Raw genomic sequence first — 21,778 nt, forward strand, 5'->3', positions numbered from 1 at the left:
TCGCCTTGCACTTCACCCCAGCTGCCGTTTGCCATTATTCTTGTAGGTCACTTGATGTCATCCTACTGTTGTTGAGTGACATTCAAATGAGTTGGCGGTCATCCCGGTCAGTAGAGAGTCGTTTTCGCCCTCTGCCGGTCTGTAGCTTTGTTGTCCCCAATGTCTGCTGCTTGACCTTGTTCTTATGAACCGCCGTCTTTGAAATTTTAAGGATGGAAGCAACCTGACGCTCACTGTATCCCTCTGCCAGTAAAGCCAGAATTGAACCCTTCTTTTCCTCACTCAAAACTTTTATTTTCAACTCTTTTGGCACGGTCAATAGTTCTTTTTTTGATTAATATTACTTTTGAGGTACTATTAGCACTGTTTTTGCCATCCAGCTGGTCCTATTGCAAGAGGAACGTGATGACCACGGCAGTGGTTTTATTGCTTTTCCTCGTTAAATAGGATTTGGTTCAGGTGATCACCTAATCAGTACCTAATTCAGTAGAATGAGGTGTGCCTGTGTTGGAATTCAACAGACACTGGAATGGAATGGCTGTCATACATGTAGAGATGCTGATTTAAGAAAGATTTGCAGTGGTCTCTTAATTTTTTTCCACAGCTGTATAATGGGACGTGGGTTATAGACAGACTGAGAGCCATGTACCTAGGGAGTTGGGACAACTTTTAGAATGTTGAATATTGTTCTAATAGATGCGGTAAAGGGGTCAGAACGCAGATGTTCCATTGACCAGATTGGCGCACATTCAACAAATCTGATCTAACAAAGTGGATGTTCATCAAATCCGTCATGATTTATGTATTGTAACAGACCCACAATGTGGTTACTTAAGTCTTAAGTTGGATATATTTGGCTGTTTTCGCTACCTAACATGTAGAAGTTGTCCCTTTTCAGGTTTAGAAGAAATGACTTCTGAATGCTAACTCCTGTTTGTATACCGTAAGCTGGTTAGCATAGATAGCATTTAGAAATCGGTGGTGGTAGTCAAAGTCGTTTTTTAACTGGAATGCAGTCGATTGGTAACAATGACATGAACATGTGTTGGGGTTGACATCCAAACAAGCATTATACTATAATTTTGCTGGGAGGCAATGAGGAGACTCAGGACCTTTCCCCCACGTGTTTCCATGGCAATTCCATTGTTTTGGTCACGTTCGATTGACCTCTTTGCCTCATCTATTCTTGAAATTCAGTTACATAGCATTATTTAAATATTTCCCATGTAATGTTAATGGGGAGCTAACATGGCTGCCATATCATTTTGTAGTGTCCTGTAAATGCATCATAATGCAGAAACCTCAATGGCTGGATAGAGTCAATGTGAAGTACAGTTTATCCATAAGGTGTTCAGTGGTGATGCAGTGTATGGTACTAGTGCTGAAGTACAGAGTAACTCATAGAGCTGTGGTGAGAGATGCAACATCACCTCCTTTGGGCAAAACAAGGCTCTATTGAAATAGATAAATGATCCTATTTGACTTCAGAAAACCCTGAAGAGTGTATTATCATAACTGCTTTTAGAGAATGTAAAGTGATATCTATTAGACTGACTCAGAACACAACAGGTTTAAGGATGACAAAGAAGCTTCTACTAAACTAATGAATATGTTATGTTGCAGATCCCACAGGGTTTGAACCCCCTTCTCCCTGACTAGCCAGCGACAGAACTGCACTTCCAACAACCTGACCTTTTTATTCAGCTGATGTGATTGAAATTACTTTTGCTCGCACGCACGCACACACACACACACACACACATACATACATGCACACACCCATGCACGCACAGCGCATCCCCTCAGGCATACACTGAACCCTCTGGCCCCATCACACACACACCACATCCCCTCAGGCATACACACATTAACAGCTGAACCATGAAACAGTTAAGGCAGAGGATATGTGGGGCGAAGAGACCGCTGATTATATATTCAGGGGGTTTCCATTATGGCCTGCATAGGTTGACCTCAAAGTGCTTTTGGAGTGAACAGCAAAGAAGAGGACTGGCCACCTCTCGGAGCCTGGTTCCTCTCTACCCAGTACAGCCAGAAGAGGACTGGCCACCCCTCTGAGCCTGGTTCCTCTCTACCCAGCACAGCCAGAAGAGGACTGGTCACCCCTCTGAGCCTGGTTCCTCTCTACCCAGCACAGCCAGAAGAGGACTGGCCACCCCTCTGAGCCTGCTTCCTCTCTACCCAGCACAGCCAGAAGAGGACTGGCCACCCCTCTGAGCCTGCTTCCTCTCTAGGTTCCTGCCTTCTAGGGAGTTTTTCCTAGCCACTGGGCTTCTACCTCTGTATTGCTTGCTCTTTGAAGTTTTAGGCTGGGTATATGTAAAGCACTTTGTGACAACTGATGATGTAAAAAGGGCTTCATAAAATACATTTGATTGATTGATTCAACATAGCACAGATCTTTAGCACTGATTTCAAAATGACATGCATCTATCAATGCCCTGTTGTGTGGAAGATTAGATGTTTTATAGATCATACAATCTGCACAGTCACTTACTATTGCCTTCACTAATGAACCATCAGGTATATAGCAGAGGGCGGAGCTATAGGAGGATGGACTCATTGGAATTTTGGAATGGAGTTTTAAAAAACAACAACAACAACATGGAAACCATGAGTTTGATACCTTTCCATCCAGCCATTCCAACCTGTCCTAGAGCTATACGAGGATGGGACAGATCTTAGTGACGTGGCGAGCGATTGTCATTGATTTTATCGTTGTGCGATATCGCGGTCTCCTGTACTGACCTTCAGTCGCCATGACTACGACCTCGCTGTATACCCTCGCTGCTCAGCCATTTTGTCGACCAGAGTCAGTTGCATGACATATGATATTCATAGCGTGTATGATTTAGTGCATGTCATTCTAATACAGCTAGCATACACACAAATAGATATGAGAAATGTAGTGGAAGTAGGCCTATGAGGCATGGAAATAGACTTGATAGCACCCGATGCTTCTCTTAAACATGTGTTATTTATGGGTCAATTTTACACAATGACCCAATTACATGGAGACATATGACACTAGTATTACTGTGGGTTGGACACACATTTCTAGTTGTTATGGATCCCCATTAGTTCCTGCCAAGGCAGCAGCTACTCTTCCTGGGGTTTATTATGGATCCCCATTAGTTCCTGCCAAGGCAGCAGCTACTCTTCCTGGGGTTTATTATGGATCCCCATTAGTTCCTGCCAAGGCAGCAGCTACTCTTCCTGGGGTTTATTATGGATCCCCATTAGTTCCTGCCAAGGCAGCAGCTACTCTTCCTGGGGTTTATTATGGATCCCCATTAGTTCCTGCCAAGGCAGCAGCTACTCTTCCTGGGGTTTATTATGGATCCCCATTAGTTCCTGCCAAGGCAGCAGCTACTCTTCCTGGGGTTTATTATGGATCCCCATTAGTTCCTGCCAAGGCAGCAGCTACTCTTCCTGGTGTTTATTATGGATCCCCATTAGTTCCTGCCAAGGCAGCAGCTACTCTTCCTGGGGTTTATTATGGATCCCCATTAGTTCCTGCCAAGGCAGCAGCTACTCTTCCTGGGGATTATTATGGATCCCCATTAGTTCCTGCCAAGGCAGCAGCTACTCTTCCTGGGGTTTATTATGGATCCCCATTAGTTCCTGCCAAGGCAGCAGCTACTCTTCCTGGGGTTTATTATGGATCCCCATTAGTTCCTGCCAAGGCAGCAGCTACTCTTCCTGGGGTTTATTATGGATCCCCATTAGTTCCCTGCCAAGGCAGCAGCTACTCTTCCTGGGGTTTATTATGGATCCCCATTAGTTCCTGCCAAGGCAGCAGCTACTCTTCCTGGTGTTTATTATGGATCCCCATTAGTTCCTGCCAAGGCAGCAGCTACTCTTCCTGGGGTTTATTATGGATCCCCATTAGTTCCTGCCAAGGCAGCAGCTACTCTTCCTGGGGTTTATTATGGATCCCCATTAGTTCCTGCCAAGGCAGCAGCTACTCTTCCTGGGGTTTATTATGGATCCCCATTAGTTCCTGCCAAGGCAGCAGCTACTCTTCCTGGGGTTTATTATGGATCCCCATTAGTTCCTGCCAAGGCAGCAGCTACTCTTCCTGGGGTTTATTATGGATCCCCATTAGTTCCTGCCAAGGCAGCAGCTACTCTTCCTGGGGTTTATTATGGATCCCCATTAGTTCCTGCCAAGGCAGCAGCTACTCTTCCTGGTGTTTATTATGGATCCCCATTAGTTCCTGCCAAGGCAGCAGCTACTCTTCCTGGGGTTTATTATGGATCCCCATTAGTTCCTGCCAAGGCAGCAGCTACTCTTCCTGGGGATTATTATGGATCCCCATTAGTTCCTGCCAAGGCAGCAGCTACTCTTCCTGGGGTTTATTATGGATCCCCATTAGTTCCTGCCAAGGCAGCAGCTACTCTTCCTGGGGTTTATTATGGATCCCCATTAGTTCCTGCCAAGGCAGCAGCTACTCTTCCTGGGGTTTATTATGGATCCCCATTAGTTCCTGCCAAGGCAGCAGCTACTCTTCCTGGGGTTTATTATGGATCCCCATTAGTTCCTGCCAAGGCAGCAGCTACTCTTCCTGGTGTTTATTATGGATCCCCATTAGTTCCTGCCAAGGCAGCAGCTACTCTTCCTGGGGTTTATTATGGATCCCCATTAGTTCCTGCCAAGGCAGCAGCTACTCTTCCTGGGGTTTATTATGGATCCCCATTAGTTCCTGCCAAGGCAGCAGCTACTCTTCCTGGGGTCTGGCAAAATTAAGGCAGTTATACAATAAAAACATTACAATACATTCATAACATATTTCACAACACACCAAGTGTGTGTCCTCAGGCCCCTACTCTACTACCACATATCTACAACACAAAATCCATGTGTACATGTGTGTATAGTGCGTATGCTATAATGTGTGTGTATGCATGTGTCTGTGCCTATGTTTGTGTTGCTTCACAGTCCCCGCTGTTCCATAAGGTGTATTTTTATCTGTTTTTTAAAATCTGATTCTACTGCTTGCATCAGTTACTTGACGTGGAATAGAGTTCCATGTAGTCATGGCTCTATGTAGTACTGTGCGTCTCCCATAGTCTGTTCTGGACTTGAGGACTGTGAAGAGACCTCTGGTGGCATGTCTTGTGGGGTATGCATGGATGTCCGAGCTGTGTTCTAGTAGTTTAAACAGATGTAATGTAAATAGTCCGGGTGGCCATTTGATTAATTGTTCAGCAGTCTAATGGCTTGGGGTTAGAGGCTGTTAAGGAGCCTTTTGGACCTAGAGCACCTTGAAGCTTTTTCTTGAGTGGGCAGCTTGATGAAAGCCAGTCAATATTTAAATCACCCAGAAAATATACCTCTCTGTTAATATCACAGACATTTCACACATGCTATCCAGATCCTGACTGTTAGCACTTGGTGATCTATAGCAGCTTCCCACAATAATGTATTTAACATGAGATCCTCTCTAAGCTTTATAGGAATGTGGTTCTGAATATAAACAGCAACACCTCCACCACTGTCATTTCTGTATTTTCTGTGAACGTTATAACCTTGTATTGCTACCATTGTATCATCAAAGGTATTATCTAAGTGAGTTTCAGAGATAGTCAGAATATGAATGTCATCTGTTACTAGCAAGTTATTAATTTCATGAACCTTGTTTCTTAAGCTACATACAGTGCCTTGCAAAAGTATTTCACCCCACTTGGTGTTTTTCCCATTTTGTTGCATTATAACCTGTAATTTAAATTGATTTTTATTTGGATTTCATGTAATGGACATACACAAAATAGTCCAAATTGGTGAAGTGGAATGAAAAAAATAAAACATAAATAACTGAAAAGTGGTGCGTGCATATGTATTCACCCCCTTTGCTATGAAGCCCCTAAATAAGATCTGGTGCAACCAATTACCTTCAGAAGTCACATAATTAGTTAAATAAAGTCCACCTGTGTGCAATCTAAGTGTCATATGATCTGTCACATGATCTCAGTTTATATATACACCTGTTCTGAAAGGCCCCAGAGTCTGCAACACCACTAAGCAAGGGGCACCACCAAACAAGCGGCACCATGAAGACCAAGGATCTCTCCAAACAGGTCAGGGACAAAGTTGTGGAGAAGTACAGATCAGGGTTGGGTTATAAAAAAATATCAGAAACTTTGAACATCCCACGGAGCACCATTAAATCCATTATTTAAAAAAATTGAAAGAATATGGCACCACAACAAGCCTGCCAAGAGAGGGCCACCCACCAAAACTCACGGACCAGGCAAGGAGGGCATTAATCAGAGAGGCAACAAAGAGCCCAAAGATAACCCTGAAGGAGCTGCAAAGCTCCACAGCGGAAATTGGAGTATCTGTCCATAGGACCACTTGAAGCCGTACACCACAGAGCTGGGCTTTACGGAAGAGTGGCCAGAAAAAAAAGCAAATACGTTTGGTGTTCGCCAAAACGCATGTGGGAGGCTCCCCAAACATATGGAAGAAGGTACTCTGGTCAGATGAGAATAAATTTGAGCTTTTTGGTCATCAAGGAAAACACTATGTCTGGCGCAAACCCAACACCTCTCATCACCCCGAAAACACCACCCCCACAGTGAAGCATGGTGGTGGCAGCATCATGCTGTGGGGATGTTTTTCATCGGCAGGGACTGGGAAACTGGTCAGAATTGAAGGAATGATGGATGGCGCTAAATACAGGGAAATTATTGAGGGAAACCTGTTTCAGTCTTCCAGAGATTTGAGACTTGGACGGAGGTTCACCTTCCAGCAGGACAATGACTCTAAGCATACTGCAAAAGCAACACTTGAGTGGTTTAAGGGGAAACATTTAAATGTCTTGGAATGGCCTAGTCAAAGCCCAGACCTCAATCCAATTGAGAATCTGTGGTATAACTTAAAGATTGCTGTACACCAGCGGAACCCATCCAACTTGAAGGAGCTGGAGCAGTTTTGCCTTGAAGAATGGGCAAAAATCCCAGTGGCTAGATGTGCCAGGCTTATAGAGACATACCCCAAGGGACTTGCAGCTGTAATTGCTGCAAAAGGTGGCTCTACAAAGTATTGACTTTGGGGGGGTGAATAGTTATGCATGCTCAAGTTTTCAGTTTTTTGGTCTTATTTCTTGTTTGTAAAAAAAATAAAAATATTTTGCATCTTCAAAGTGGTAGGCATGTTGTGTAAATCAAATGATACAATCCCCCCCAAAAAATCCATTTTAATTGCAGGTTGTAAGGCAACAAAATAGGAAAATGCCAAGGGGGGGTGAATACTTTCGCAAGCCACTGTATGTTAACGTGGGCTATTTTGAGCACTTTTCTGGGATGCTTGCTTGTTTTCATTGTTTACTGGGAAGCTTAGCAGGAGTAGATATGCTCATGTTATTTATGTTAGTGCAGGGTAAGCTGCACACAGTGGACTTCCTACTAGGGCACACCGCTTCAGTGCTAACAGCATAAATCTGGTTCATAGGCACATAATTGCTGCATACAATAGCTGTAGGATCAGCAGAAGCAATCAGGGCAGTTAGAGGTACATAAATTAGGTTACTTACAGTGGGGAAAAAAAGTATTTAGTCAGCCACCAATTGTGCAAGTTCTCCCACTTAAAAAGATGAGAGAGGCCTGTAATTTTCATCATAGGTAAACGTCAACTATGACAGACAAAAATAGAAAAAAAAATCCAGAAAATCACATTGTAGGATTTTTTATGAATTTATTGGCATATGATGGTGGAAAATAAGTATTTGGTCAATAACAAAAGTTTCTCAATACTTTGTTATATACCCTTTGTTGGCAATGACACAGGTCAAACGTTTTCTGTAAGTCTTCACAAGGTTTTCACACACTGTTGCTGGTATTTTGGCCCATTCCTCCATGCAGATCTCCTCTAGAGCAGTGATGTTTTGGGGCTGTCGCTGGGCAACACAGACTTTCAACTCCCCTCCAAATATTTTCTATGGGGTTGAGATCTGGAGACTGGCTAGGCCACTCCAGGACCTTGAAATGCTTCTTACGAAGCCACTCCTTCGTTGCCCGGGCGGTGTGTTTGGGATCATTGTCATGCTGAAAGACCCAGCCACGTTTCATCTTCAATGCCCTTGCTGATGGAAGGAGGGTTTCACTCAAAATCTCACGATACATGGCCCCATTCATTCTTTCCTTTACACGGATCAGTTGTCCTGGTCCCTTTGCAGAAAAACAGCCCCAAAGCATGATGTTTCCAACCCCATGCTTCACAGTAGGTATGGTGTTCTTTGGATGCAACTCAGCATTCTTTGTCCTCCAAACATGACGAGTTGAGTTTTTACCAAAAAGTTATATATTGGTTTCATCTGACCATATGACATTCTCCCAATCCTCTTCTGGATCATCCAAATGCACTTCAGACGGGCCTGGACATGTACTGGCTTAAGCAGGGGGACACGTCTCTCACTGCAGGATTTGAGTCCCTGGCGGCGTAGTGTGTTACTGATGGTTGGCTTTGTTACTTTGGTCCCAGCTCTCAGCAGGTCATTCACTAGGTCCCCCCGTGTGGTTCTGGGATTTTTGCTCACCGTTCTTGTGATCTTTTTGACCCCACGGGGTGAGATCTTGCATGGAGCCCCAGATCGAGGGAGATTATCAGTGGTCTTGTATGTCTTCCATTTCCTAATAATTGCTCCCACAGTTGATTTCTTCAAACCAAGCTGCTTACCTGTTGCAGATTCAGTCTTCCCAGCCTGGTGCAGGTCTACAATTTTGTTTTTGGTGTCCTTTGACAGCTCTTTGGTCTTGGCCATTGTGAAGTTTGGAGTGTGACTGTTTGAGGTTGTGGACAGGTGTCTTTTATACTGATAACAAGTTCAAACAGGTGCCATTAATACAGGTAACGAGTGGAGGACAGAGGAGCCTCTTAAAGAAGAAGTTACAGGTCTGTGAGAGCCAGAAATCTTGCTTGTTTGTAGGTGACCAAATACTTATTTTCCACCATAATTTGCAAATAAATTCATTAAAAATCCTACAATGGGATTTTCTGGATTTTTTTTTCTCAATTTGTCTGTCATAGTTGACGTGTACCTATGATGAAAATTACAGGCCTCTCTCATCTTTTTAAGTGGGAGAACTTGCACAATTGGTGGCTGACTAAATACTTTTTTGCCCCACTGTACATTGTGTCTACCATGCCCCTGGTATAATGTACATTTGCTAAAGCATTATGACGACTCAGCGACACAATGGTAGGGATTAACTGAGCTGGGCTTGGGTCATTGATAAGTAATATGTTTTCACCATAGATATGTTGTCTATGGTTTGCACCGTCTGCAAAGTTTTCAGCTTTTGTCTGTGTCATTTTGTTTACATACTCAAATCTGGACCATCTTTTTCTACATTATAGAATATGGACCATCTCTTTCTACATTCTAGAATCTGGACCAACTCTTTCTACATTCTAGAATCTGGACTATCTTGTTCTGTGTGTGTGTGTGTGTTTGTGTGTGTGTGTGTGTGTCTGTCTGTCTGTGTGAGATTAAGGGTTTTACAGATGACCATCAGATCCCGTCTCTCTGGAGATAGCCACCAACCAGTAGCATTTATTATTATCCTCTTGCTATCTCCCTCCAGCACTTCCACAGAGTCCTAATAAAACATACTTATAATATTGTCTCTCTCCCTCCACCACTTCCACAGAGTCCTAATAAAACATACTTATAATATTGTCTCTCTCCCTCCACCACTTCCACAGAGTCCTGGTAAAACATACTTTATATAATACTGTCTCTCTCCCTCCACCACTTCAACAGAGTCCTGATATAACAGACTTTAAAATACTGTCTCTCTCCCCTCATCGTGAATGGCTCAAAGCTTATATGGGGGATAGAGAGATAGATTCAACCCCTCATTGGTTTGTTCAAATCTTTGGATTTAAATTTTGCACTGGAATATATGCCTGATGCTCCACTGAATGTTAAATAGGTGGTCCCATCTGCATCACGGGTCAAGTGATGTATATACCTACAGATTAAGCTAATGATATGGTTCGTTGCTAAATTAATAAACCCCAGTCAAGTCTATGTCATCTCAGTCAATGACAACCTTATGGAGCATTATTTATAACAGGGTGGCTCAGTGAATAACTCAGTTTACGGGGCTGAGTAGAGCTAGACTAGAGTGTTATAATGCTTTAGAACAGGGTGGCTCAGTAGATAACTCAGTTTATGGGGCTGAGTAAAAATCGAATAAAAAAAATTAAACCAAAAAAGTGTTAAACAAATGAAAATATATTTTATATTTGAGATTCTTCAAATAAACACCCTTTGCCTTGATGACAGCTTTGCAAACTCATGGCATTCTCTCAACCAGCTTCACCTGGAATGCTTTTCCAACAGTCTTGAAGGAGTTCCCACATATGCTGAGCATTTGTTGGCTGCTTTTAATTCACTCTGCCGTCCGACTCATCCCAAACCATCTCAATTGGGTTGAGGTCGGTGGATTGTGGAGGCCAGGTCATCTGATGCATCACTCCATCACTCTCCTTCTTGGTAAAATAGCCCTTACACAGCCTGGAGGTGTGTTGGGTCATTGTCCTGTTGAAAAAGAAATGATAGTCCCAGTAAGCCCAAACCAGATGGGATGGCTTATCGCTGCAGAATTCTGTGGTAGCCATGCTGGTTAAATGTGCCTTGAATTCTAAAAAAAATCACAGACAGTGTAACCAGCAATGCACCCCCACACCATAACACCTCCTCCTCCATGCTTTACGGTGGGAACTACACATGCGGAGATTATCCGTTCACCCACACCGCGTCTCACAAAGACACAGCGGTTTGAACCAAAAATCTCAAATTTGGACTCCAGACCAAAGGACACATTTTCATTGGTCTAATGTCCATTGCTCATGTTTCTTGGCCCAAGCAGGTTTCTTCTTATTATTGGTGTCCTTTAGTAGTGGTTTCTTTGCAGCAATTCGACCATGAAGGCATGATTCACACAGTCCCCTCTGAACAGATGATGTTAAGATGTTTCTGTTACTTGAACTCTGTGAATCATTTATTTGGGCTGCAATTTCTGAGGCTGGTAACTCTAATTAACTTTCCTCTGCAGCAGAGGTAACTCCGGGTCTTCCATTCCTGTGGCGGTCCTCATGAGAGCCAGTTTCATCATAGCGTTTGATGGTTTTTGCGACTGCACTTGAAGAAACTTTCAACATTTTGACTGACCTTCATGTCTTAAAGTAATGATGGACTGTCGTTTTTCTTTGCTTATTTGAGCTGTTCTTGCCATAATATGGACTTGGTCTTTTACCAAATAGGGCTATCTTCTGTACACCCCCCTTACCTTGTCACAACACAACTGATTGGCTCAAATGCATTAAGAAGGAAATACATTTCACAAATGTACTTTTAAGAAGGCACACCTGTTAATTGAAATCCATTCCAGGTGACTACCTCATGAAGCTGGTTGAGAGAATTCCAAGAGTGTGCAAAGCTGTCATCAAGGCAAAGGGTGGCTATTTGAAGAATCTCAAATATAAAACATATTTTAATTTGTTTAACACTTTTTTGGTTACTACATGATTCCATATGTTTTATTTCATAGTTTTGATGTCTTCACTATTATTTTACAATTTAAATATTTTTAGCAAATAAAGAAAAACCCTTAAATGAGTAGGTGTGTCCAAACTTTTGACTGGTAGTGTGTGTGTGTGTATATATATATATATATATAGAAGTTTGGGGTCACTTAGACATTTCCTTGTTTTCCATGAAAACATACATGAAATTAGTTTGAATAGGAAATATAGCAAAATGCATAGGAAATGTAGTCATTGACAAGGTTAGAAATAATGGTTTTTAATATAAATAATAATTGTATCCTTCAAACTTTGCTTTTGTCAAAGAATCCTCAATTTGCAGCAATTACAGCCTTGCATACTTTTGGCATTCTAGTTGTCAATTTGATGAGGTAATCTGAAGAGATTTCACCCCATGCTTCCTGAAGCACTTCCCACAAGTTGGATTGGCTTGATGGGCACTTCTAACGTACCATACGGTCAAGCTGCTCCCACAACAGCTCAATAGGGTTGAGATCTGGTGACTGTGCTGGCCACTCCATTATAGACAGAATACCAGCTGAATTCTTCTTCCCAAAAATAGTTATTGCATAGTTTGGAGCTGTGCTTTGGGTCATTGTCCTGTTGTAGGAGGAAATTGCCTCCAATCAAGCGCCGTCCACAGGGTATGGCATGGCGTTGCAAAATGGAGTGATAGCCTTCCTTCTTCAAGATCCCTTTTACCCTGAACAAATCTCCCACTTTACCACCACCAAAGCCCCCCCAGACCATCACATTGCCTCCACCAAGCTTGACAGATGGCATCAAGCACTCCTCCAGCATCTTTTCATTTGGTCTGCGTCTCACAAATGTTCTTCTTTGTGATCCGAACACCTCAAACTTCGATTTGTCTGTCCATAACACTTTCTTTCCCAATCTTCCTCTGTCCAGTGTCTGTGTTCTTTTGCCCATTTTTTCTTTTTATTGGCCAGTCTGAGATATGGCTTTTTCTTTGCAACTCTGCCTAGAAGGTCAGCATCCCGGAATCGCCTCTTCACTGCTGACGTTGAGACTGGTGTTTTGCGGGTGCTATTTAATGAAGCTGCCAGTTGAGGACCTGTGAGGCGTCTGTTTCTCAAACTAGACACTCTAATGTATTTGTCCTCTTGCTCAGTTGTGCTCCAGGGCCTCCCACTCCTCTTTCTATTCTGGTTAGAGACAGTTTGCGCTGTTCTGTGAAGGGAGTAGTACACAGCGTTGTATGAGATCTTCAGTTTCTTGGCAATTTCTCGCATGGAATAGCCTTCATTTCTCAGAACAAGAATAGACTGACGAGTTTCAGAAGGAAGTTATTTGTTTCTGGCCATTTTGAGCCTGTAATTGAACCCACAATTTCTGATGCTCCAGATACTCAACTAGTCTCAAGAAGGCCAGTTTTATTGCTTCTTTAATCAGCACAACAGTTTTCAGCTGTGCTAACATAATTGCAAAAAGGTTTTCTAATTATCAATTAGCCTTTTAAAATGATAAACTTGGATTAGCAAACACAACGTGCCATTGGAACACAGGACTAATGGTTGCTGATAATGGGCCTCTGTACGCCTATGTAGATATTCCATAAGAAAAATTTGATGTTATTTTAAATGGACAAAAAAATTGCTTTTCTTTCGAAAACAAGGACATTTCTAAGTGACCCCAACGTTTTGAACGGTAGTGTATATACTGTGGGCTCCAAAATTACTGGCACCCGTGACTGGCAATGCACAAACAATACTTTAAAAAATATAAACAACATAATTATAGAGATAAACTGAAAATACCAACATGTGAGAAATACTGTACTATATTAATGTTCCAATGGAACCCACCAAAATCATTTATTGATTTAATTAAAAATCAATGTCCTCCAAATCAAGGTTTCACAATTAATGGCACGCTTAAAGATTATTGTAAATAACATCTACCAAAATTAATCCATGAATTAAATTCCACTTTTTTAAGTTGATCTAAGTCTTAAGGAACTATATTGAGCCATTACCAATCAAATCAAATCAAATCAAATTTTATTGGTCACATGCGCCGAATACAACAGGTGCAGACATTACAGTGAAATGCTTACTTACAGCCCTTAACCAACAGTGCATTTATTTTAAACAAAAAAAGTAAGAATAAAACAACAACAAAAAAAGTGTTGAGAAAAAAAGAGCAGAAGTAAAATAAAGTGACAGTAGGGAGGCTATATATACAGGGGGGTACCGTTGCAGAGTCAATGTGCGGGGGCACCGGCTAGTTGAGGTAGTTGAGGTAATATGTACATGTGGGTAGAGTTAAAGTGACTATGCATAAATACTTAACAGAGTAGCAGCAGCGTAAAAAGGATGGGGTGGGGGGCAGTGCAAATAGTCCGGGTAGCCATGATTAGCTGTTCAGGAGTCTTATGGCTTGGGGGTAGAAGCTGTTGAGAAGTCTTTTGGACCTAGACTTGGCACTCCGGTACCGCTTGCCGTGCGGTAGCAGAGAGAACAGTCTATGACTAGGGTGGCTGGAGTCTTTGACAATTTTGAGGGCCTTCCTCTGACACCGCCTGGTATAGAGGTCCTGGATGGCAGGAAGCTTTGCCCCAGTGATGTACTGGGCCGTACGCACTACCCTCTGTAGTGCCTTGCGGTCAGAGGCCAAGCAGTTGCCATACCAGGCGGTGATGCAACCAGTCAGGATGCTCTCGATGGTGCAGCTGTAGAATTTTTTGAGGATCTGAGGACCCATGCCAAATCTTTTTAGTCTCCTGAGGGGGAATAGGCTTTGTTGTGTCCTCTTCACGACTGTCTTGGTGTGTTTGGACCATTACATCACTTCCTGTTTCACTAGGGTATAAAAATGAGGTAACACGCATGCAATATCCCTTTGTCATCCAACACCATGAAGAAAACAAAATAACTGGCAGTTCAAAAGAGACAGATGGTCGTAGACCTTCATAAATCTGGTAATGGCTACAAGACGATCCACAAACGATTGAATATACCACTGAGCACTGTCAGGGCAATTTTTCTAAAATTAAAAAGATATGGAACAGTTGAAAACCTCACGGGTAGAGGACGCAAATGCATTTTGCCCCCCAGGATAGGGAGGAGGATGGTGAGAGAAGCAACAAAACCCCCCAAGAATCACTGTGAAAGAATTGCAGGCCACCAGTCTCCCGAGTGGCACAGTGGTCTAAGGCACTGCATTGCAGTGCTAGCTGTGCCACTAGAGATACTGGCTCGAATCCAGGCTCTGTCGTAGCCGGCCACGACCGGGAGACCCATGGGGCGGCGGCGCACAATTGGCCCAGCGTCGTCCAGGGTAGGGGAGGGAATGGACGGCAGGGATGTAGCTCAGCTGGTAGAGCATGGCGTTTGCAACGCCAGGGTTGTGGGTTCGATTCCCACGGGAGGCCAGTATATAAAAGATAATGTAAGTTGTTCTGGTAAATGACTAAAATGTAATGTAAATGTGGCGTCTTGGGGTCACCAGGTTTCAAAAAGCACCATCAGATGCCACCTCCACAACCACAGGCTCTTTGGAAGGGTTGCCAGAAAAAACCCTTTCGACCCCAAGACACAGACGCAAGCGCTTGGAGTTTGCCAAACGTCATTTAAATTATGACTGGAAGAAGGTGCTCTGGTCAGATAAGACCAACATTTTACGTTTTGGTCAGATACAGCATCAGCATGTTTGGCGTCGAAACAGAGATGCATACAAGGAGAGGCACCTCATACCCACGGTGAAATATGGTGGTGGGACGATATTCACTAAGTACTAAATGAGGAGTGCCAATAATTATGAAACCTTGATTTTGGTGACATTTCTTTTGTATTAAATAATTGTATGATTTTGGTTGGTTCCATTGTAACATTAATAAAGTACAGTATTTCTCACATGTTGGTATTTTGAGTTTATCTCTATAATTATATTGTTTGTATTTTTTAAAGTATTGCTTGTGCATTGCCAGTCAGGCGTGGCAGTAATTTTGGAGCCCACAGTATATGTATAGACATTATGGACAGTATGTGGATAGAACCTTTAGTATATCTGTAGAATACTTAGGATAGAATAGTATATATACAGCAATAGTTGAATAAGATGGCATTGACTAGAACATTTTACATTACATTTACATTATTTAGCAGACGCTCTTATCCAGAGCGACTTACCGGAGCAATTAGGGTTAAGTGCCTTGCTCAAGGGCACATCGACAGATTTTTCACCTAGTTGGCTCGGGGATTAGAACTAGCGACCTTTCGGTTACTGGCACAACGCTCTTAACCACTAAGCTACCTGCCGCGAATACAGCATATACATATGAAATGAGTAAAACAGTATGGAAACATTATTAAAGTGACCAGTGATTCCATGTCTATAGGGCAGCAGCCTCTAAGGGGCAGGGTGGAGTAACCAGGTGGTACCCAGCTATTGACAGTTTAAGTTCAGGGCAGGGTTGGGTGGAGGCCAGCTAGCTATTTAACAGTCTGATGGAAATTAAAATAAAAGCTGTTTTTCAGTCTCTCTGACCCAGCTTTGATGCACCTGTACTGACCTCGCCTTCTGGATGAAAGCGAGGTGAACAGGCCGTGGCTCGGGTGTTTGTTGTTCTTGATGATCTTTTTGGCCTTCCTGTGACATTGGGTTCTGTAGATGTACTGGAGGGCAGGCAGTGTGCCCCCGGTGATGCGTTGGGCCGACTGCACCGCCCTCTGGAGAGCCCTGCGGTTGTGGGCGGTGCAGTTGCCGTACCAGGCGGTGATACAGCCCGACAGGATGCTCTTAATGGTGCATCTGTAAAAGTTTGTGAGGGTCTTAGGGGCCAAGCCGAATTTCTTCAGTGTTGAGGATCAGCGTAGTGGAGGTGTTGTTTCCTACCTTCACCACCTGGGGGTGTCCCGTCAGGAAGTCCAGGACCCAGTTGCACATGGCAGGGTTCAGGCCCAGGGCCCCGAGCTTGATGATGAGCTTGGAGGGTACTATGGTGAATGATAGCGGGGTGAACAGGCCTTGGCTTGGGTGGTTGAGCGGTAGTTAATGAACAGCATTCTTACATAGGTATTCCTCGTCCAGATGGGATAGGGCAGTGTGATGGCAATTGCATTATCTGTGGATCTATTGGGGCGGTATGCAAATTTAAGTGGGTCTAGGGTGTCAGATAAGGTGGAGGTGATATGATCCTTAACTAGCCTCTCAAAGCACTCTATGATGACAGAAGTGAGTGCTATGGGACGATAGCCATTTAGTTCAGTTACCTTTGCTTTCTTGGATACAGGAACAATGGTGGACATCTTGACGCAAGTGGGGACAGCAGACTTGTATAGGGAGAGATTGAATATGTCCGTAAACACTCCCGCCAGCTGGTCTGCGCATGCTCTGAGGACGTGGCTAGAGATGCCATCAGGGCCAGCAGCCTTGCGAGGGTTAACACGCCTAAATGTCTTACTCACGTCTGCCACGGAGAACGAGAGCCCACAGTCCTCAGGAGCGTTCCGAGTCGGTGGCACTGTGTTATCCTCAAAGTGGGCGAAGAAGGTGTTTAGCTTGTCATGGAGCAAGACGTCGGTGTCGGCGACATGTCTGGTTTTCCCTTGTAATCCGTGATTGTCTGGAGTCCCTGCCACATACGTCTCGTGTCTGAGCCGTTGAATTGCGACTCCACTTTGTCTCTGTACTGACGTTTTGCCTGTTTGATTGCCTTACGGAGGGTATAACTGCAATGTTTGCATTCGACCATATTCCCAGTCACCTTGCCGTGGTTAAATGTGGTGGTTCGCGCTTTCAGTTTTGCGCGAATGCTGCCATCTATCCACGGTTTCTGGTTTGGGTAGGTTTTAATAGTCACAGTGGGAACAACACCCCTATACACTTCCTGATGAACTCAGTCACCATGTCAGTGTATACAGTGGGGAAAAAAAGTATTTAGTCAGCCACCAATTGTGCAAGTTCTCCCACTTAAAAAGATGAGAGATGCCTGTAATTTTCATCATAGGTACACGTCAACTATGACAGACAAATTGAGAAAAAAAAATCCAGAAAATCCCATTGTAGGATTTTTAATGAATTTATTTGCAAATTATGGTGGAAAATAAGTATTTGGTCACCTACAAACAAGCAAGATGTCTGGCTCTCACAGACCTGTAACTTCTTCTTTAAGAGGCTCCTCTGTCCTCCACTCGTTACCTGTATTAATGGCACCTGTTTGAACTTGTTATCAGTATAAAAGACACCTGTCCACAACCTCAAACAGTCACACTCCAAACTTCACAATGGCCAAGACCAAAGAGCTGTCAAAGGACACCAAAAACAAAAAAGTAGACCTGCACCAGGCTGGGAAGACTGAATCTGCAATAGGTAAGCAGCTTGGTTTGAAGATATCAACTGTGGGAGCAATTATTAGGAAATGGAAGACATACAAGACCACTGATAATCTCCCTCGATCTGGGGCTCCACGCAAGATCTCACCCCGTGGGGTCAAAATGATCACAAGAACGGTGAGCAAAAATCCCAGAACCACACGGGGGACCTAGTGAATGACCTGCAGAGAGCTGGGACCAAAGTAACAAAGCCAACCATCAGTAACACACTACGCCGCCAGGGACTCAAATCCTGCAGTGCGAGACGTGTCCCCCTGCTTAAGCCAGTACATGTCCAGGCCCGTCTGAAGTGCATTTGGATGATCCAGAAGAGGATTGGGAGAATGTCATATGGTCAGATGAAACCAAAATATAACTTTTTGGTAAAAACTCAACTCGTCGTGTTTGGAGGACAAAGAATGCTGAGTTGCATCCAAAGAACACCATACCTACTGTGAAGCATGGGGTTGGAAACATCATGCTTTGGGGCAGTTTTTCTGCAAAGGGACCAGGATGACTGATCCGTGTAAAGGAAAGAATGAATGGGGCCATGTATCGTGAGATTTTGAGTGAAAACCTCCTTCCATCAGCAAGGGCATTGAAGATGAAACGTGGCTGGGTCTTTCAGCATGACAATGATCCCAAACACACCGCCCGGGCAACGAAGGAGTGGCTTCGTAAGAAGCATTTCAAGGTCCTGGAGTGGCCTAGCCAGTCTCCAGATCTCTACCCCATAGAAAATCTTTGGAGGGAGTTTAAAGTCTGTGTTGCCCAGCGACAGCCCCAAAACATCACTGCTCTAGAGGAGATCTGCATGGAGGAATGGGCCAAAATACCAGCAACAGTGTGTGAAAACCTTGTGAAGACTTACAGAAAACGTTTGACCTGTGTCATTGCCAACAAAGGGTATATAACAAAGTATTGAGAAACTTTTGTTATTGGCCAAATACTTATTTTCCACCATCATATGCCAATAAATTCATTAAAAATCCTACAATGTGATTTTCTGGATTTTTTTTCCTCATTTTGTCTGTCATAGTTGACGTGTACCTATGATAAAAATTACAGGCCTCTCTCATCTTTTTAAGTGTGAGAACTTGCACAATTGGTGGCTGACTAAATACTTTTTTTCCCCACTGTATGTCAATGTTATTCTTGAAGCATGGATTCCGATTGGTCAGACCAGCGTTGAATAGACCTTAGCATGGGTACTTCCTGTTTGAGTTTCTGCCTATAGGAAAGGAGGAGCAGAATGGAGACGTGATCTGATTTGCCCAAGGGAGGGTGGGGGATGGCCTTGTAGCCATCCCGGAAGGGAGAGTAACAATGCTCGAGAGTTTTTGAAGTCTGAGTACTACAGTCAATGTGTTGATAGAACTTCGGTACCGTTTTCCTCAGATTTGATTTGTTAAAGTCCCCAGCAGTTTGCACAAAGTCCAGTGTAGTTCCTTGAGGGCCATCGTGGTATTGGCTTGAGGGGGAATATACAAGGCTGTGACGATAACTGAAGATAATTTTCTTGGGAGGTAATATGGTCGGCATTTGATTGTGAGGTATTCTAGGTCCGGTGAACAAAAGGACTTGAGTTCCTGTATGTTATCACAATCACACCATGAGTAGTTAATCATGAAACATACACCACCGCCTTTCTTCTTCCCGGAGAGTTCTTTATTCCTGTCTGTGCGAAGTACTGAGAACCCAGCTGGCTGTATGGGCGGGGACAGTATATCCGGAGAGAGGCATGATTCCGTGAAACAGAGTATGTTACAGTTCCTAATGTCTCTCTGGAAGGAGATCCTCGCCCTGAGCTTGTCTACTTATTGTCCAGGGACTGAACATTAGCGAGTAATATACTCGGAAGCGGTGGATGGTGTGCCCGCCTCCTGAGTCGGACTAGAAATCCACTCCGAATACCTCTTCTCCGCCGACGGCGTCGTTGAGCAGCCTCTGGGATAAGTTCAATTGCCTTGGAGGTTATGAACAAAGGATCCAATTCGGGAAAGTCATATTTCTGGTCGGAATGCCGCAGAGTTACCGCCACTCTGATATCCCAAAGTTATTTCCGGCTGTATATAATAAAGACAAAAAACTTTCTGGGCTAATAATGTAAGAAATAACACAGGAGCTAGAAACAGAGCTGCCATGTCTATCAGCGCCATCTTTTGAGCTAGACTAGAGTGTTATAATGCTTTATAACAAGGCGGCTGAGTAGATAACTCAGTTTATGGGTTTGAGTAAAGCTAGACTAGAGGCCTGAGGCAGAGCTAACAACATTACATCAGACAGATGGATAGCCCAACAGTAACCTTATTCACAACCTCTATAAAATGTAACAACACCCCATCAGTCAAAGAGAGCAATTAACAGCGCTGAACGGATACTCTCCCTGCACCGATATGTACTCTTAGCTGATTGTATTAGCCTGGTGTCGCTATTTCAAAGCCCACTCAACATAGGGAGAGCACTCGTACGACTACCACCCTGCTAGTGCTCCTGTGCTTGAGAGAGGAAGTCTTTGTAATTGGATAATTGGAAAAGTATTGACCTGGGTGGGGTGGGTTTCCTCAAAGCCTTGGTAGCTAAAGTAACGTTATTTATCTCCACAACCCAGCCTCATAGCCGTGAAAGAGTTACAATTATAAAAGTGATGTTTGACGTCAATCTTCTATTTGTGAATGAACAACATTAGTGAAATAAAGAATGTACTATTCTAGGAGCGGCGTGAGCCTAGGTTTGCAAATAATAACATCCTACTTATGGACATGCTACTTTGAGAAACCCCACCCCGTTCCTCCTCAGTGCTTTAGCTGGTGGCGTGTTAGCCTACAGCCACATGTGGCTCCCAGGTATTGGTGAAGAAGCTCAACATACTATACCCAAGAAGATACGTTTACCACGACGGCCATACATATTCAATCTATAGAGAGGCCTAGGATTATGGACTGTGTTGGCGTCACATGGTCCAGCTCTACTTGACAAGACAGCCAGGGTTATGTATGTGCCTATATCCCCTGGATGAGACCATCTGGTGAGCTACTCGTGCATAATACATGCTGCAATATTGGCCCTTCATCCTCTGTCTGTCTATACAGTTTAAAGCACTCAGCCATTGTCTTCCAGGAAGTAAGGAGGATCAGGAAATTAGGACATTTGATTTGTCTCTCTATTGGAATAAGAAAACTGTGTGTGTGTGGTGTGTGTGTGTGTGTGTGTGTGTGTGTGTGTAATGTTGACATGACCTTACCTCCTCCACCATGGCCAGCATACGCCGAGTGCTCTCCAGCGACTGTGGAGAGAAAATAGCGATATTAGAGATATGTCAGATGAATATCTTCTCTACTACTGTATGGTACCACACACCTGGTGGTGAACACACCTGTGGGGCATACAAGGCCTGGAACCAGTGCTGGTGTCAACTATATTCTATTGGAACTCTATTTCAACTCAATTCTAACTCAATTTTTCACTCAGTGAATCCATTTCATAAACTCAAAAATCGTTACATAATACAACAATTAAATAATAATCAGATAATCTCCTGTATTGACTGGGTTAGTGTTTCGGCTCTGTACTCCAGCACTTTGGATTTTAAATGATACAATGACTATGGGGTTAAAGTTCAGACTGTCAGCTTTAATTTGAGGGTATTTTCATCCATATCGGGTGAACCGTTTAGAAATTACAGCACTGGAGTACAGAGACAAAAACAACAACAACTATCTCACTGTGCCAATACTGTTGGAGCTCACGGTATATAAGATTATATTTCATTAACATTGATAACAGTGAGCTACCAAGTCTTCACATTCCCACTGGATTTATGACCTGTTCTCCTCACTCTTCCCTCTCTCCTTTTCTCTAATAATACC

The 21,778-nt window shown here is 43.5% G+C and overlaps 1 protein-coding gene across 2 annotated transcripts in view; it reads right to left on the reverse strand.

Annotated features, from left to right (window-relative positions):
- LOC121539050 (synaptosomal-associated protein 25-B) overlaps positions 1–21,778 on the reverse strand; it is a 102,811-nt gene that overhangs the window by 15,847 nt on the left and 65,186 nt on the right. For both annotated transcript variants that reach the window (XM_041847265.2, XM_041847266.2), the window contains one exon: positions 21,154–21,195. In XM_041847265.2, coding sequence (XP_041703199.1) covers positions 21,154–21,195 — 42 coding nt within the window. The remainder of the gene's footprint in view (positions 1–21,153; positions 21,196–21,778) is intronic.

The sequence above is a fragment of the Coregonus clupeaformis genome, chromosome 21 (genome assembly GCF_020615455.1).
Source record: "Coregonus clupeaformis isolate EN_2021a chromosome 21, ASM2061545v1, whole genome shotgun sequence".
In the NCBI taxonomy this organism is placed as follows: Eukaryota; Metazoa; Chordata; class Actinopteri; order Salmoniformes; family Salmonidae; genus Coregonus; species Coregonus clupeaformis.